Source organism: Cicer arietinum, chromosome 3 (genome assembly GCF_000331145.2).
Source record: "Cicer arietinum cultivar CDC Frontier isolate Library 1 chromosome 3, Cicar.CDCFrontier_v2.0, whole genome shotgun sequence".
NCBI lineage: Eukaryota > Viridiplantae > Streptophyta > Magnoliopsida > Fabales > Fabaceae > Cicer > Cicer arietinum.
This window is the reverse complement of record NC_021162.2, coordinates 53690478-53709178: the sequence shown is the minus strand read 5'-3', so window position 1 is coordinate 53709178 and position 18701 is coordinate 53690478. Positions and strand designations below refer to the sequence as shown.

The following is an 18701-nucleotide window of genomic DNA, read 5'->3' as shown; positions in this document are numbered from 1 at the left end:
TATATATATATATATATATATATATATATATATATTGAAATAAGAAGCTCACAACCACCAAACAACTATTATTAATACTAAAAAGCATGAAACAAGAAGGTTAATCTAATGAATACATACTTGTTTGTCATAAAATGATATAATAAAAGTACCAAAGAGGGTGTAACACAACTTAACGTACTACAACAGCCAATTCAAGCAAAATGACATTGATATGATTAACGGTACTAGATTAGGATTATTTAGATTGAAGCAATTTGGCTAATCTAATTTGAACAAAAACAAAAGGAGAGTGAATAACTAATTTGCTATAATCATGACAGACACAAATCTTACTAAGTTTAACTATATAGAAATACTTCACCCTCAAATTCAAATCAAGCCGCTGTTAGGACACATAAATAAAGTGTTTAATGAACTAAAAATTAAATCACCCAATATAATCTTTTTAAAAAAGTTATATTCTTTATAAGAAATTTTTTAATTATTTACAAAATTGTCGCCTCATGTATTTTTTACACTTGTTTTTTTTGTCAAATATTACACGTATTATACAAAATTGTTAACGTGTAGACCTTTTACACCTATTTTTAATAAAATCGGTGCAATATCTCTAATTTTTATGTTAATTATGCGCTAGTGCATCTTGATTATTTTAACTCATAAACTTTTTAATAAAATATGAGTGACTGAAATGCAGCATTTTCTCATTTGTAATAATTTTGTGATCTTAAACCTTTTTAACCATTCCAAATAAATAATCAAATAGACTCATCAAAAATCAACTTCTTGGACTCAATGTCTTTTTCTATCTTTAAATCAACAATAATATATTTTTTTATCAAACCATTTCATTGCAACAAAACACAATTTTTTTTTAAAAAAAATAACCAATACATCTGCATTATTTTACTAAGAACAACGTAATTTTGATTTATTCATCGCATAGAAAGATAAATAGCAGTAAGCTCGCATTCTTGTCCTAACACAATAAATAAATAAAAAATCAATTTCCTTCTATATTTTAAATGCACTTTTATTTCTAAATTATTTTCATACAAAATGATTATATTTGAATTTAATAAAAATGAAAAATAAATATTTTAAAGTGAATGTAAAATTTTATACAATTAATTATAGATAACCATTATTTAACGGATGACGTAAGAGACTAATGTTAATATTTTTCCTATGTATAATCGACTCCTGAAGTTGAAATTTGATTTCAAAGACTATTTTTCTTTTATCCTGCATCAAACATTAATTATTTTATTGACTAACTTGTTTACTTTGGAATGGAGTGAAATTGTCAACTTTACACAATGCTGAATTTAAATTTAATTATGCTACCGTTGTGGTTTCAGTTAAACTACAATCTTTGATATTTCAATTAACTTTAGGAAATAATTGATGCAGCTACAGTTGTATTTGTGATGTCATTATAGAAACCTCACAAAAAAATTATATTATAATCACAATTGCATATGTGGATGGCAATTTAGAACTATTCTCATTTATTTTGGCATTAATAACTATTCTCATATGTTATAGATATTAATTACTATATGTTTTGCTCAAGAAGATTGGTCACCATTTGGTTTTCTTGTGCAGTTTTGCTTTCTGTCTTGTTATGTACGTAAGTGTAGGAACATATGGATATTTATTGTTTGGTGACTCAGTTGGATCTCAGTTTACCTTAAACATGCCCAAAACATTATATGCATCCAAAATAGCCAAATGGACAACTGTAAGAAATCAAAATTTAATCTCCTTGTGTTTGACTTAAATTTAATTTTTATTATATAGATGACACATTTTAACTAATTTCTTTGTTTTATATAGGTTGTGACCCCTTTGGCAAAATTTGCCTTAACATTATTGCCTATTTCATCAAGCATAGAGGAACTTGTACCCTCTCCTAGGCTAAGATGTTATGCTATGTCTATTCTTATCAGAACAATTTTAGTGATTTTAAGTTTAATTGTGGCCCTCTGTGTTCCATATTTTGGTAAGTATTTTTCATATAACATTGTCACTAAATTTAAAATGAATGATTCACTTTAATTCTAACTACTCTAAAAATTGTGCATGTGATTAATTCTAATTTGTTGATAGTGTAAAAATTTTTACATTGAAAAGAAACAATGTGTAGAAATTAAATTATGTTGGAACTTAAAATTTCCTTTTCACATTGTTAGATGCCACTATGTTACACAATATCTCAATATAATTGAGAACAATACTAATTATATGAAACAAGAAGCAATTAACAATAAATTAAGAGAATTTTTTTTTTTGAGGGAACAATAAATTAAGAGAATGAATCTATGGTGTTTAATTGATGATTTGTTGGTTCAAATTTATTCCAGGTTCTGTGATGGCACTAATTGGTTCTTTCATGTCAATGCTAGTTGTAAGTTCTGATCTCTTCAAGATTACTTTTCTTTAAGTAAATTATGAAAATAGATTAATTTACATATTTTTCATGTTTCATGACAGGCACTTATTTATCCATGTGCATGTTATCTCAAGCTACATAGGGGTAAATTATCAAATATCGAGGTATTTATTCTTTCTAATCATTCTTTGTTTCATATTAGAGTAAATATAGATTTTTCCATTATAAAATTTATATTTGTTGAGTTTAGTGTTTGTAAAGAGTTTATCAATTTTTAAGTTATATAGTGTTTTTCTAACTCGAAGAGGGATTCAAAATACGTTTTTTAATTTAAAACGATCTTAAAAATGGATAAATTTTATAGACAATAATTTAAAAGGTTTATGAATTTATAAGAATTACAAACATATTTAATTGCTAATAATAATATGATTGGAGATTAATTATATTGAATGTTACTATATTTTTGTTTTTCAGATAATAAATTGCATTTTAATCATTATTGTGGGGTTGGTAAGCGCTATGGTAGGAACATATTCAGCAACTACAAGAATATTTGACGGCAGTGGAGACTAATTGATAAAATGTTCTTTTTTTTTTTTTTATGTAAAACCCACTTTTTTTTGGGGTTAGTTTTGGATATTAAGACTTTAAGATATAGAAGTCAAAATTGTTTGTTGCTTGTTGTGTTTGTCTTTTTGGATTTGAACAAACTATAGTTTATCTGTAGTTGAGAAAAGGATCAATATAGCTTGTAAGATCATAGTTTTGAAGGATTAATATAGTTTGTAGAATGTTCCTTTAGACATGTTTGAAAGTATTGAATATTAAATGCCATCACTATAAAATAAGATCAATTCAATGGTGGTCATGTGATCATTCAATTACTTTGTGTCATGTTCACTTTAGTGATGTTGCGGTGGCCGCCCCGCTACATCACTGTCGCACCGTTACATCACCGCTGCACTGTTGCAGCACTGCCGCTCCACTGCAACATTACTACAGGTCTTTGTTCTCGTTGTCTCGCCTTCGCTGCCACGGCCTACCTTTTTGCTTCTAGTGGTAACGTTTTCAAAGCCAAGTCCATTCCGCCACCGCAAGATATGGAAAAATTGAAAGGGTATATTCAAGCAATTTTGATTCAAACACCTGTAGTAATGTTGCAGTGGAGCGGCGGTTCAAACACCTTATCGTTTTTCTGGAGTGGTGGTGCTGCAACGGTGTGGAGGTGCTGCAATGGTGTGGCGGTGCTGCAATGGAGCGACGCCGGTACGACGAAGAGACAGAGAAGCAAAGAAATTCCAGTACATAACCAAATTGATCAATTCCAGTACAAAACCAATTTGATTGAATCAAAATTCCTTTCTATTTTCATGGCAACGACGATATTGTCTTTGAAAACATTAGCAAGAACTTGTAAAAGATTTGGCAAAATAAAAAAGACATGATAAAAAGGTTGTAAAAGATTTGGCAAAATTAACAAGAATTTGTAAGATCAAAAGAGAAGAAATTATTTGACCAAAGACATGTAGTAATGTTGCAGTGGAGCGGCAGTGCTGCAACAGTGCGGCGGTGATGTAGCAGTGCAGAGTGTTGCAGCGATACGACAATATTGTAGTGGAGCAGCGGTGCGGTGGTGCTGCAGTGGAACGACGCCGACACGACGAAGAGACAGATAGGCGAGCGACACAAGAACAAAAAGTGAACGTGCAATGGGAGGGGCGGCGGAGGGAGGAAGTACGATGGGAGGGGGACAAAGAGAGGAAGGAAAATGGATTTTATTTTTCTACTATGTTTTCAGTTTTTATTTTAATAAATTAAAATTAATTTTTAGTATTTGACAAAATCTCAACCATCTAAAAAGCAAACTTGCCGAAAAATGGAGACTAGGAAGGAATAGTTGATATACAGCACAACATGTGCATAGGACATTTATAATCACCGTAAACTAGGAAGGAAGACTCTAATAGGGGCCACGTGGTCATCTAATTACTATGCCTTGTGCGTCCACTGTATATATAGCTATAACTAGTATGCAATTTAACTCCTCAAACTTTTATAGGCATTGGCTAGCTCGTTTTACGAGCCATTTTGGCTTTTGAAGGTGACATGTAGAGTTATAGTAATCTATGGAAAAGGAGAAATTATATAAATATTTGTAAATACTTATTTTAGTCTTTAATATCAAGTTTAATTTATATGAATTTTTTAAAAATTAAAAAATCAAGATAAAAGAAATGAAAATGTGGAGTTCGAAATAGGGTTTTCACCTCATTTTTTTGTGGATGAACTTTTTATAATATTTTAAATATATATAAAAAATTTATTAAAAAATATATATTACTTTAACAACAAAAGCTAAAATTATATGTATATGATTATTTTACAGAAACTAAAAATTGTATTTTTATTTTAAAAATATTAAAATTGAAATATTAAAATTTTATAAAAATTAACATATATTTAAACTTAAATTATATAAATTAGCGTTTGAGCATCTTTAGTCTAAACTTGATATAGCAATTTTATGGACACTTAAACCCATTAATATACTTGATTTTCAGTTTTATATGTATTTGAAATGCACATGCTTTGACATGCTTATTTATAACAACCACCAATATATTTATAGCGTTATCTACTAATGGGAAAATTACAAACACCACCATATTACTCTATTTTAGAATGGTTCAATAAAATCATAATATACGTTAACTTCACTGATTATCACATTGACTCACATTGATTGTGACCATAATTATATTATCATATAATACGGAGGGGATGATTAGGCAAACTATTTAGGTCAATTATTTATTATAGACATATTTATCATATAATACCAATGAGTAGTTGATAAGAGTTTATAAATAAGATATTTCAAAAATCAACGACATAATGATAAAAAATTTATATGAACTAATGAAACGAATATAAATATTGAAAGGTGTCCTGATTGAATTATTTTTAGGTGGAAAAGAATTGATGTTATACATTAAGATTAATCCGAATAAAATTGTGTAAAATCAAGAATATTCTCTATTTGAACATTTAATGGAAAATCTCACAATTGTGAGGATGTGATATAGTCTAAGTTGGGTGAACCAGAATATATCATTATGTGATATGTCTTCCTTTATCTGTATTTACTTTTAGTCATTTTGATTAACAAGTTAAATTGATAAGCTAAAACTTTGGTTTTAACTAACTAATAACATTCTTTGTTTTCTGTTTTCACAATCAAGATCAATTTTGAGTTATTTTCTTAAGTTTTTAACAAAAAATTTTAAATAGGTAAATTTACAATCTGAAACAACTTCTTTGTAAATTGAAATAACCACTTCAAGTACTTATCAATTGAACTAGGGTTTACGAACTTTGTAAAAAAATTTAACATATTATTATCGCATGAATCATACAATTAAAATTGAATAATCTAAATCTAAAATAATGTGATTGTGTGACTGTATAGAATTCATTACCTTAACATATTAATTATAATTTAGAGAATTAACTTAACTCCTCTTAAATAAATTGATGATAAAAAATTTTAAAGGTTATTATTCGTCATATTCATAATTTATTATATATGTGTAAATAATAAATAATATTATTACAAATGTATTTATAATCTATTCACATTATTTGCTTTACACTTTAAAATCAAATACGTGAAAATAATATAATTACAAATGCACTTATAATATCTTCACATTATTTACTTTATACTTTAAAGTCAAAAAACACAGAGAATGATTTTGATATGGATGAATGAAAGTGAGATAAACCAACATGTGACCACGCATACATGTTCCAACTAAAGCACATCTTAGTTGCCATGTGGTATACTTTCTTAATTTCAAAAGCAAATAAACAAAATCATTTTCCACATTTCCATTTCTTGGTCAAGCAAAGCATTACGTACTTTGTCTTAAGATAATTTATTGGATGTACAACAACCAACAAATGCTACTAATGAAGCCATTCCTTTGACACAAGTGTGCCATCATCATATATTCCTTGCAAATTGCAATTATTCTATTATTGATATATTTGTGGTTATAAAGGTAAATTTTAAAGGAATTTGTTTTATAGAAGTGATTTTGTTCTAATGATCAAAACGATTTATGTTTAGACTTTGCATATATTTATAGAAGTGAGTTGCATAAAGATTCGATTCAAAAAGTTAATTTTGAAGGTAAAAATTATAAATTTTAACTTAAAATTAAAAATTTTAAATTTTTGTAGAATAATTTTTTTTTCTACACAACTGTGAGGTACTAAGTTCGAATCCGGCATAAAATGTCTAATATAACATTATCGATATTTGTCTGCTGAACTAGAATTTAAAGACTGTAGAAATTTTTTTTATAATGTTTTAAACATACTTGTAAAAAATTATTCAAAAATTTAAAAATTAAAAGACAATTAAAAATAACTTGGTACGGTAAAATTAAAACGATAAAATATAAATTTTTTTCATAGAAATTAAAAAACAAAATTTTAAAAAGGATAAAAATCTTGTTTAACCAAAAAAAAAAAGGTATACATCATTGATTAAAATTGTTCACAAGAGTTCTGTAATTACAATTCAGTTGCAAGGACATTTATATGCATGAAATTAACTTCAAACTTAAAAATTTTCACTTCTTTATACTTTAAATGTGTAAATCTAACCACTAAATATGAGAAAAAAATAATTGACCACAGCAAAATGTTTAACAAAAATTTTACTTTATATAATTTTCCTGCAAAATTTATCTTTGTAATAATTTTTCTGCTCAACCAGCTTCATCAAATAAACAAAGTTTTTAATAAAAAAATCCTTTTGAGCTATGCTTCTTGATTAAACAAAGTTGAACATAACATTCTGTAAAAGAGAAAAGAACCTTACTTTTTGGATGCCCAAAAGAGAAAAGAAGCTTATCTCATCAATTCTCAATTATTTACACTTAACAGTCAGTTCAACACCATACGGTGGGATTAAAGCTACATAATAATCAAATTATAGGAACCTTAATTGATCCCTTTCAACAAATAGGAACCTTAATTACTTTATCATTAATTGCACCTAAATAATCTTTCTCCATAGCCTTCCAATGTTCATAATTAGGAGACTTTGTTGCTGTCACAGTACCACATGTGACATTAGTATTTTCTTATTCCTAGTTCTATAGTCTTGCAACCTAACATGTATACATGTGGTTTTAAATTTCGCTTGCAAAAGAGGTCATGCTCCATACCTTTATATTGCGGAAAGATGCTGATAAATATGATCGATGTGATTGCAATTGAAGTTGCGAATCCATTTCAAAAAATTTAAAATTCGTAATATTGCAGCCGTAACTACAGTTACAAATCACAATTTAAAATCATGTGTCTATCTATTAAATCATGTTAACACTAAGCAGCTGCTAATTATAAGAAAGAAAAAAAAGGCAACCTCAAAATCACTTCATAAAACAGAACTCAACATAGAACAGAAACATATGTCAGCAGAATAAAATCAAATCTAACATATATATACATACATTGATACACACGAATATACACATATTAATTAGGTACTCCTACTATTATAGGTACAACCAAAGTCTTGTTGTATCTCCCCTAGTAGATCTCACATCACAACTATTTCTCAGATCTTTTTCTTTGTGTAGTAGAACAAACCAGAGAGATTCTTACCAAAACTTCACAACATCAAGAAATTCCCTTATCTTTCATATACTTTACTTTGTCCCCAAAATTTACAACACTTTCTAAACAATTACTCAAAATCTACCCATCATTTAACTCCTTTCAAAACCAAAAATCAAACCATTGTTTCACATTTTCAACAAGTTTCACTTTCAACATTCAAAAAAGTGAATAAAAAAAAAACATAATGAGAGCACACACCAATTCCACAAACCCATGTCTCAAAATTCTCATTTTTCTCATTCTACAAACTTTTCTACCATTCATGACCCATTTCAAAAACTTCAAATCTGAAGCCAAGATTCTAACTTTACCACTCAAATCACAAGTAATCCCATCTGGGTATCTTCCAAGACCACCAAACAAGCTTAGGTTTCATCACAATGTAAGTCTCACCGTCTCAATTACTGTTGGCACCCCCCCACAAAACGTGACCTTAGTCATTGACACAGGTAGCGAGCTTTCTTGGCTTCATTGCAGTAATAACACAACTAACCGGGTTTCATCCGACCCGTTTTTTAACCCTAATTTATCTTCTTCCTACACCCCCATTTCTTGCTCTTCCACCACCTGCACGACCCGAACCCGAGATTTCCCCATACCCGCTTCATGTGACTCCAACAATCATTGTCACGCTACTCTCTCATACGCAGATGCTTCTTCCTCTGAAGGGAACCTTGCATCTGATTCATTCGGGTTTGGAGGACCCATTAACCCGGGTATCGTATTCGGGTGTATGGATTCGAGTATTAGCACAAATTCCGATGGTGATTTCAATACAACCGGGTTAATGGGTATGAATCTCGGGTCACTTTCATTAGTTTCTCAACTCAAGATACCCAAATTCTCGTATTGTATATCGGGTTCGGATTTCTCGGGTATTCTTCTTCTCGGAGAGTCCAATATATCGTGGGTCGGGTCATTAAACTATACCCCTTTGGTTCAAATGTCCACTCCTTTACCCTATTTTGATCGGGCCGCGTATTCGGTTCGACTCATGGGAATTAAGGTTTCGGATAAATTACTAAATTTATCGAATATTATACTCGCTCCAGATCATACTGGAGCGGGTCAAACTATGTTTGATTTAGGTACTCAATTTACGTTTTTACTTGGGCCGGTTTATAGTATTTTAAGAGAAGAGTTTCTAAGTCAAACAAATAGTACTTTACGGGTAATGGACGATCCGAATTTTGCGTTTCAATTAGCAATGGATCTTTGTTATCGGGTCCCGTTGAACCAATCGAAATTACCCGAATTGCCTAGTGTTAGTTTAGTTTTTGATGGAGCCGAAATGAGGGTTTCGGGTGAACAAGTTTTATATGAGGTTCCAAGTGGAATTATAGGGAATGATTCGGTATATTGTTTCACATTTGGGAACTCGGATTTACTAGGTGTAGAGTCGTTCATCATTGGCCATCACCAACAACAGAATATGTGGATGGAGTTTGATCTTGTGAATTCAAGGGTTGGTTTGGCCCATGTACAATGTGATTTGGTGAGTCAGAAGGTGTTGGGCTATGGGTACTTAGGCCCACATGATTGAGTGAAGTGTGGTCCAAGGTTTAAAGAGATTATGCAAATTTGATGGGTGTGGTCCAATTCATTCGTGCAATTTTAGTGAAGGGGCCTTATGGTGCAAATAAAAGTAGAGGTTAACTTTGGAGAGATTAATATGATTAGTCTCTTGGTTCATACATCATATTATTTTGTTAATATCTGAAAACGAATAAACATGTTAAATTGATGTGCAATGCAAAATTCTTTCGCGTGAAAAGTACAAATATGTATGTGCTACTTGTAAAATAGGATGCAATTAAATATATTTTTTTTTTGAAAATTAATACAATTACTTCTTTATTCATTCTCTATTGGCAAATACTTATTAACTTCTATAACAAAAATAGTTATTAATGTATCTCTCTCATATAGTATAGATATATGGGTTTAATATATTTGAAGTGTTTATAAATTTTTAAAAAATTGTAAAATAATATAAAGTTTGTAGTCTCTAAATTTTTTCATCGGTTGAAAATTCTCATAATATTTTTCATCGAACAATTTTAGTTATTATAAAATTAAAATAAATCGAGTCTTTTATTTGAATACTATAAAAAATTGTAGAAACACTTTTTTTATTATGATAGAAGTTTATGTAAAAGTTGAAGTCAAAATTCGATTTTTAGATTCATTTCAATGTTATTTTGATTTCTTAAACTTTTTGGTCTTTTGTCTTATGTCATGCCATTTTTGTCATCAATAGATTAATTACCCTGTTTTGAAGTTCAAAACATCTTTTGAATTGTTTTATAACATGCCACTCACTTTTGTTGATTTAAAGGTTTTTGGTTGTTTATCTTTTGCCTCTACCTTACTTCGTCAAAGATCCAAACTAGATCATCAGGCTCGAAAAATGTTTTTTTCTTGGTTTTAAGTTAGGTACTAAAGGCTATGTTTTATTTGATTTACATACTCGTGATGTTTTTACTTCAAGAAATATTGTTTTTTATGAACATATATTTTCTTATATCTCTCGTCATTCTTCTTCTACTAATACTTCTTCTTATGATTTTAATGACTCTAATTTTATGAGTTTTGATGATGCTTTTCATTATAATAATGCTAGTGATCATGCAAGACACTCATGTGTTCCACATTCTTCTATCCATAATAATATTAGTCTCAATGATTCTCCTATCGACCATAATTTGGACAATGTATCTACCACTAGCCATGCCTCTGACAGTGCATGCCCTTCTCATATAAGAACATCTTCAAGAACTAAAAAACGCCTTACTTACCTGTAGGATTTTCAATGCAATGTTCAACCCCTTATATCTCATTTCTTCTGTTTTGTCTTACAATAGTTTATCTGCTTCACATTTTTCCTTTGTTGCTACCATTTCCTCTATTCAAGAGCCTATTACTTATAAGCAGACTACTAAACATCCTTGTTGGGTTACTACAACGGAATATGAAATTACAACACTCAATCATAATAACACTTGGATTTTAACATATCTCCCACATGGTAAGAAACCCATTGAGTGCAAATAGGTATATAAGGTAAAGTATAAAACCGATGGTTCCATAGAACGATATAAAGCAAGTTTAGTAGCTAAGGGTTTTACTCAAATCAAAGGTATTGATTATTTTGACACATATTCTCCCGTTGCAAAACTCACTACGATGAGATTACTCCTCTCTATTGCATCATCTCAACATTGGCATATTCATCAACTAGATGCCCACAATGCATTCTTACATGGTACTTTAGATGAAGAAGTTTACATGCAATTACCTCCATGTATCTCTAACTCTAATCCTATCCATGTATGCAGATTATTAAAATCGTTGTATAGTTTAAAACAGTTAGTCATTAGTGGTTTGCCAAACTATCATCTGCTTTACATTTTGTAGAGTACTGTCAATCTGCATCTGATCATTCGTTATTTATTAAGGCATATAATAACGCATTTACCGCCTTACTTATTTACGTTGACGACATTATTATTGCAGGTAATGATGTTGCAGAAATTCAATTCGTAAAGGCTTTTCTTCACAAATCTTTCAAAATCAAGGACTTAGAAAAATTAAAGTATTTTTTGAGACTCGAATTCGCTTGCTCAAAGGCGGACGATTGCATATTTCACAAAGGAAATACACCATAGACATCTTACACAAAGCTGACCTCCTTGCTTCGAAACCAATAAACATCCCAATGCCGAAAAATATCAGGTTTTCCCAACACTCGTTTTGATATTAGTTTTTCAGTTCAGCAACTAAGTAACTATATGACAGCCCCTTCTTGTTCTTCTTCTATACACGCAAGTCAATTTCAGGTTTTTGTATCTTCCTATGAGACTCCCTCATTTCGTATGTTCTCCCTCATCTTCGATCGAAGCTGAATATCAGCTAATGACCTCCACTATTTGTGAGATTCAATGACTCACATATCTGCTCAATGACCTTTAAATTTCGTACATCAAACCAGCTTTGCTATATTGTGATAATCAATGAACAAGACATATTGTTTCCAATTTTTCATGCCACGAACGCACAAAACATATTGACCTCGATTGCCACATCGTTCGAGACAAACTTCAGCAGCAACCACTTCATCTCTTTCCAATATCTTCTTCTCTTCAACTAGCATATTTATTTACCAAGACTTTGGATCCAAAACCATTTCACACTTTTCTTTCCAAGCTTGGCCTCACTTTCATATGTTCATCAGCTTGAGGGAGGGTATTAGTCAATATAGTTTGTTAGTTGTTAGCTATATTTCTGTTTAGTTAGTTGTATTTTGTACCTTACTGTCAATTTGGGTTCCATATATATAAATTCCACTCTCTTGTATTTTGATTGATTCTAATAATAATAACCAAGATATTGTTCAATAAATTCTCCTCTTAATTACCAAGTAATACAAAACATAATTAGAGTTATTTTGTTACAAATGATAAAATAAAAAGTGACTTTTGTATGTTAGAGATTATTTTATAGAAAAATGACTATTTTGTGGAAAGCTACACAAAATATGACAAAGTCGACCGAGAAAATCAAGACTTGTTAATGATGATGGCACAAGAAATACCTTGTTTTTCGGACATGAAAAACGTCAAAGTATTTGATATTATTCTATAGAATTTCAATGGCATCAGAGAAAGAAATTCCTCTGTGATGCTACTTATTATGTGTGGGATAATCCTATCTCTTTTAATGTAGAGCATACAAGAGAAGGTGTGTTACCAAAGAGAAACATATTGTGGCATTGTCATAATTCTCGTATGGAGGCCACTACAATGGAGAAAGAATTGTTGCCAAAGTTCTTCAATCTAGTTTTTATTGGCTTACATTATTCAAATGTGCTGATGAACATGCCTAGAGTTGTGAAGCTGACTGTAAATAAGTGGTCAAATTTCTCAAGAAAAATAATTTCACATGTTTTAGTACTCTAAGGATACTTATCACTCGTAGACGATCATATTTCAAGCATATGAATTCTCTAAATATGTAAGTAGAAGATAAAAATTTATCATCATAAGAAAATTCTTAAAAGAGAATTCATATCGAACCAACAATATTTTTTAAACAAGTCCCGAATACGCAAATTTGAACGAAATTTTTTAAATATTAAATTAAATTATAGTATGCAATAATTACATAAACAAACACAAGACAATTTTAATTTATTTATGATTTTATATTTTGGAACGTATCATTTTTTTATTTCTAAACGATTCCATAAATTAGTTACATTAATTTTTCAAATTTAAATAGAGAATTTTATTTTAAAACATCTTTAAAGTCCTTTAACTCCAATCTAGCTTCATAAGTGACGAACATCTTTAATTATATGGGTGTGCCAAATCTACCTACCTACTAATTTATTAACTACTTTTCACCCCTTAATTTTTTTAAAAACTTCACATATTTTTATAACGATGTTATGATATAATATTTTTTAAAATGGTCAACTGTAAATCAAAATTTAAAAATCACTAAAAAATTTAATGATGATCTACATTACTTTTTGAAAGTGAAGTTAATAGTATTTTTTATCTTTATGACTGAGACAATGAATCAATCAATATTAGTTTGATAAAAATTTAGAAAAATAAATTAGTCTTTCAAAACTCAACTAGTCGAATTGACGTTTGTTAAATCACTACTTCAACAATAAAAGCGATGAGAGTTGTTAACTTATATTTATGAAGAATGTCGTTGATTATCGTTAGAATTTCAAGCGACCTTTAAACACTTTTCACAATGGACCACCTATCAAAATAACCCACCATAGAATTCATCTTAAAAGTATACTTCTTGATGCTATCAATTGTTTGAAAATAGACTTTTATCTAAAGTGAATATGAGTCTTGGTGATTAAATTTTTTAATCTTAACACTCTGGTTAATTAAAAAAAAGACTATATAATGAGACTTATTTTAAACCTTATTTATTATTGAAGAATTATTGAGTCGATCTTGGTGCGTGTGTATGAGAGGGAAGAGTGACAAAGAAACCGTGGAAAAGGTGCTAAACAAATGCATGTGTCCCTTCTTGGACACAAAAAAATATGCATATATCGTAGATAATAATATTGAGATTTTCCAAAGGAAATGATATTTCACTTTCAACATCAAAAGCTGTTAAACATTTTACAATATGAAATTAACAACCGACATTACTAACTAAACAACATGCTACTTTTTCCTTTCCTTCCTTTATTAGCAAGTATTAACGGTTGATGTGTGAAGTTTACATCACAACCAAGTCCATCTAACCCAGTTTGTGATCCTCAATCCCTTTTCTTTTATTTTATTTCTCACTCAAAATATACAAAACATTATTGGATAACATTAATCTGATTTGACCAAATTGACCCTTCATCTATTACTACTAAATCAGATTAACTAATTTGTTCCAATGTCACAACAACACATAAAACACAATTATCTCATTAGATATCTGAAGTTACATAGATTTGCCGCTGTCCAATCTATATGACATGCACCATTGTCATTAATTGACATAAAAAAATTCAATAATGTTAGCTAACTAAAAATCTAGTGGGATATTAGTGGTTTTAAGGTTGTTTAAATATATCAAAGAAACTAATTGATTTTGCTCCTTTTCGTTAAATTATTCATTTTTTTCTCTTTAATATTGTAGATTTTATTATCTCATTTCCACCTATTTGTCTTTTTGCAATAATCAGTAAAGAGTATTATTGACAAAACAATAATTAGTTATACATTAAACTTTAAAAAAACGGTTAAATAAAAATAAAAATAAAAACTTTTTGTAAAACGACAATTAAAAATGAACGAAGAGAGCAAATTGTATTACAAGGGCTATTTTGGAAAAAGATGTTAGAGGATGTTCCAAAATATGAAATCTAGCTTGTAACATACTCTATGTTCTCTTAACCATTGCCAGCAGCAAGCAAGTGGTATGGATAAAGCTTGGAACATTATGGTTGAAGTTATACCAAGTTTGTAATATCTCATTTTCAATCACCTAATTATCTAATCACACACTAATTCAATCATTACTATATAAGCTACACAACTTTGTTGTTTTCTCCATCCAAATCAAAAAACAATAATCTCAATTTCTAGTTGAAGAGTTTAAAAAAGGATTGAAAGAGAATCAGGGGAAATTGGTTCTGTTTATCTCAACATGTCAATATTCATGAGAGCAATGTTACTTGTGTTATGTGCTATGTGGATATTGCCAGAGTTAGCACATGCAAAACATGCTAGAACAACACGGCATTACAAGTTTAATGTATGTTATATGGATATTCAATTCAATTTTGTTGATATTAACTTAATCTTTGTTACTTTATTTTTCATTTTCATTTTTGCAGATCAAATTGCAAAATGTGACAAGGCTTTGTCAAACAAAGAGCATTGTAACCGTCAACGGACAATTTCCTGGTCCTAGAATCATAGCAAGAGAAGGCGATAGAGTCGTCATTAAAGTGGTTAACCACGTTCAGTACAACGTTTCTATTCATTGGTATTATACAATTAGACCTCATGAATTAATATTGAATAATTTTACACAAACGTTCGATCACATATCTTTATAATGTCATGTCATAGTTTAATTTTCTAAAATACATTGACGAATATCTGTTTAATAAAATATAATTAAATATGTGTAAAACATTTTTACTATGTCAATGCGTACTTAAAATTTGATTAATTTTTTCAGGCATGGAATTCGCCAAATAAGAAGTGGTTGGGCAGATGGACCTGCATATATAACACAATGTCCAATTCAACCAGGCCAAAGTTATCTATACAACTTCACAATCATAGGCCAAAGAGGAACATTATGGTGGCATGCACATATTTCATGGCTTAGAGCAACTCTTCATGGTCCTATTGTCATTCTTCCCAAAAGGCATGTGCCTTACCCATTTCCACACCCCTTCAAAGAAATCCCCATCGTATTAGGTAAGTTGAGACCATTCAAACTATGTCACAAATTTTATAATATAAACTCTACATATTACAAAGTGTATGTACATTTTTTTATATGCTTAAATTAGTATGTTAATATGACAGGGGAGTGGTGGAAAGCTGACACAGAAACAATTATAAATCAAGCAATTCAAACAGGATTAGCTCCTAATACCTCAGATGCTCACACCATCAATGGTCTTCCCGGTCCTCTCCACAATTGTTCGGCTAAAGGTAAAAAAAGATTGACATTTGAAAAGAAAACATAAACATATATGATTAGTGCATTTAATCATGTTTTCTTTTAAAAAAATATTATTAATTAAAGTGATACCAAGATTACGTTAGTCCGAGTGGAAATGGACACATTTTTTAAGCAAGTTTTAGATTCGAATTTTGTGGATGAAAAAATATGATTGAGAGAGGAGACCTTACTAAAAATGGTCAGTCAGGTTCTCTGACAAAGATTAATTATCGACAAAGTCGGTAGATACTTTGTACCAATAATTTGGTTATCAAAACAAAGTGATACTAGTGGTCATTTTGATATTGTCTTTGAAAGAATTTGAATTATATCCTTAAAATTATAAAGTCAAACTTTTATCATTGAACCAACACCTCATGAGTCAGGATAATTTCATTTCATCTGATGTAAGTTAAATTGTCTATTTCTACAGACACCTTCAAACTCGAGGTTCAACCCGGAAAAACATATCTACTCCGAATAATCAACGCTGCACTCAATGACGAAATGTTCTTCAGCATTGCTAATCACACCCTCCATGTTGTTGAAGCTGATGCAGTTTATGTAAAGCCCTTCAAAACCAACATTGTACTCATCACACCAGGCCAAACCACCAATGTCCTTCTAAAAACAAAATCCAAAACCCCAAATGCCAAATTTGTCATAGCTTCAAGACCTTATGCAACAGGTCCTGCATCTTTTGACAACACCACAGCCATTGGTTTACTAGAATACAAAAAACATTCACTTTCAAATCCAAAGAACAACAAAAACCTTAAACTTTTCAAACCAACACTTCCTAAATTCAATGACACATTATTTGCAATGAACTTCAACAAAAAAGTATTTAGCTTGAACAATGCAAAATTCCCAGCAAAAGTTCCAAAAACTATTGACAGACACTTTTTTTTCACTGTTGGTTTAGGCATAAGCCAATGTTCAAAAAACGAAGCATGTCAAGGACCTAATAACACAAGGGTAGCAGCAGCTATTAACAATGTTTCATTTGTGATGCCAAACACTGCCTTACTACAAGCTCATTTTTTAAACAAATCAAAAGGGGTTTTCACTACTGATTTTCCTAATAATCCACCTTTTAAATTTAATTACACTGGTACACCACCAAAGAACATTATGGTAAGTAGTGGTACTAAGGTTGTTGTGTTACCTTATAATAGTAGAGTGGAGTTGGTGTTGCAGGACACAAGTATTATTGGAGCTGAGAGTCATCCTTTGCATCTTCATGGATTTAATTTCTTTGTTGTTGGTCAAGGGAATGGAAATTTTGACCCTAAAAATGATCCTTCTAAGTTTAATCTTGTTGATCCTGCTGAGAGAAACACTGCTGGTGTTCCTTCTGGTGGTTGGGTTGCTTTGAGATTTCTTGCAGATAATCCAGGTGGGTAACATTTTAACTATTAAAGTTCATTTTTTTATTACTCAAGATATATATATGTTTGACATTGTATTAAAGTTCATTTTTATGATTTAGTGTTAGTGTTTGTGACATTAATTTTTGTTGATCATATATAGGTGTTTGGTTCATGCATTGTCATCTTGAAGTGCATACAAGTTGGGGATTGAAAATGGCATGGATTGTTCAGGATGGAAAACGGCGCAATCAGAAGCTGCCACCTCCACCCTCTGATCTTCCCAAATGTTGAAATAAATTGACACCATAATGTTACTTTTCTCTTTCAAATTTTTGGGTTAGATATTGGATTTTATTTTGTTTTTTGGATTTAGTTTTGTCCAAATTCTTTCTCTGTCCATTTTTTGTCCACATTAGATTGGAGTATTTTTTTATTTTTTATTTTGTTAGTAATATGTATTTTAGGAATTTTGTATCTGAAAAAAGGAAAGTTTTGGGCAATTTGATTGTAATGATTGATTTGGTTGTTGTATTGTCACACACTCATTAGTTAGAAAAGTTATGAGTGAGAGAGTTTTATGTAGGCTCAAGTATTCAGTAATTTTGAGTCAAGAAAAGTATTCAGATATTATTTCATTATACTACGTTGTATATTTAATTTGTAAGCTATGGTAAATTGGTAATACCAAAATACAAATATGTTATTTCAACGCGGCATTTTGACGTAAATACTGACATTATAAAATTTATTTAAAAAGACAATAAAAATGACATCTAGAAAGTATAAGTGATTACTAATAATATTCAACCATGTTTTTTTATGACAGTTCAACCATTATTATGAACATGACAAGTTATGAGTTTTATGGTTGGAACAATATATTTAAAATTTAAATTTGTTGTTTTCCATCATTAGTGATGTCAGGAAATAATTTATAAAAAACAATATTTCTTGTTTTAAGTTATTTGTAAAACTTTTGAACACCCTCAATGCCAAATTTCTTTATTATAAAA

General features: G+C 30.1%; 3 protein-coding genes across 3 annotated transcripts in view; all 3 read left to right on the top strand.

Moving 5' to 3' along the window:
• Positions 1-3202, top strand: part of LOC101510783 (amino acid transporter AVT1E) — a 13562-nt gene extending 10360 nt beyond the window's left edge. Inside the window, exons 7-11 of the mRNA XM_004514339.4 lie at positions 1612-1747; positions 1843-2008; positions 2370-2413; positions 2500-2562; positions 2876-3202. Coding sequence (XP_004514396.1) covers positions 1612-1747; positions 1843-2008; positions 2370-2413; positions 2500-2562; positions 2876-2974 — 508 coding nt within the window. The 3' untranslated portion in view covers positions 2975-3202. The remainder of the gene's footprint in view (positions 1-1611; positions 1748-1842; positions 2009-2369; positions 2414-2499; positions 2563-2875) is intronic.
• Positions 3203-7834: 4632 nt separating this feature from the next.
• Positions 7835-9849, top strand: LOC101509813 (aspartic proteinase PCS1). The gene has a single exon (XM_004514336.4). It carries the CDS (start codon positions 8283-8285, stop codon positions 9639-9641), a length of 1359 nt encoding a protein of 452 aa, XP_004514393.1. The 5' UTR covers positions 7835-8282; the 3' UTR covers positions 9642-9849.
• Positions 9850-15171: 5322 nt separating this feature from the next.
• Positions 15172-18326, top strand: LOC101509494 (laccase-17-like). The gene is made up of 6 exons (XM_004514335.4): positions 15172-15388; positions 15471-15622; positions 15821-16065; positions 16177-16305; positions 16749-17714; positions 17849-18326. The coding sequence occupies exons 1-6, from the start codon at positions 15281-15283 to the stop codon at positions 17977-17979; spliced, it is 1731 nt and encodes a 576-aa protein (XP_004514392.1). The 5' UTR covers positions 15172-15280; the 3' UTR covers positions 17980-18326.
• The last annotated feature ends 375 nt before the right edge of the window (positions 18327-18701 follow it).

What these genes read in the sequence shown, in the direction of transcription:
- LOC101509494 (XM_004514335.4), top strand. Translation starts at nt 15,281, where the DNA reads ATGTCAATATTCATGAGAGCAATGTTACTTGTGTTATGTGCTATGTGG. An exon ending in CACGGCATTACAAGTTTAAT is followed by an intron (nt 15,389 to 15,470) that starts GTATGTTATATG and finishes TCATTTTTGCAG; the next exon opens with ATCAAATTGCAAAATGTGAC. An exon ending in TACAACGTTTCTATTCATTG is followed by an intron (nt 15,623 to 15,820) that starts GTATTATACAAT and finishes TAATTTTTTCAG; the next exon opens with GCATGGAATTCGCCAAATAA.
- LOC101509813 (XM_004514336.4), top strand. Translation starts at nt 8,283, where the DNA reads ATGAGAGCACACACCAATTCCACAAACCCATGTCTCAAAATTCTCATT.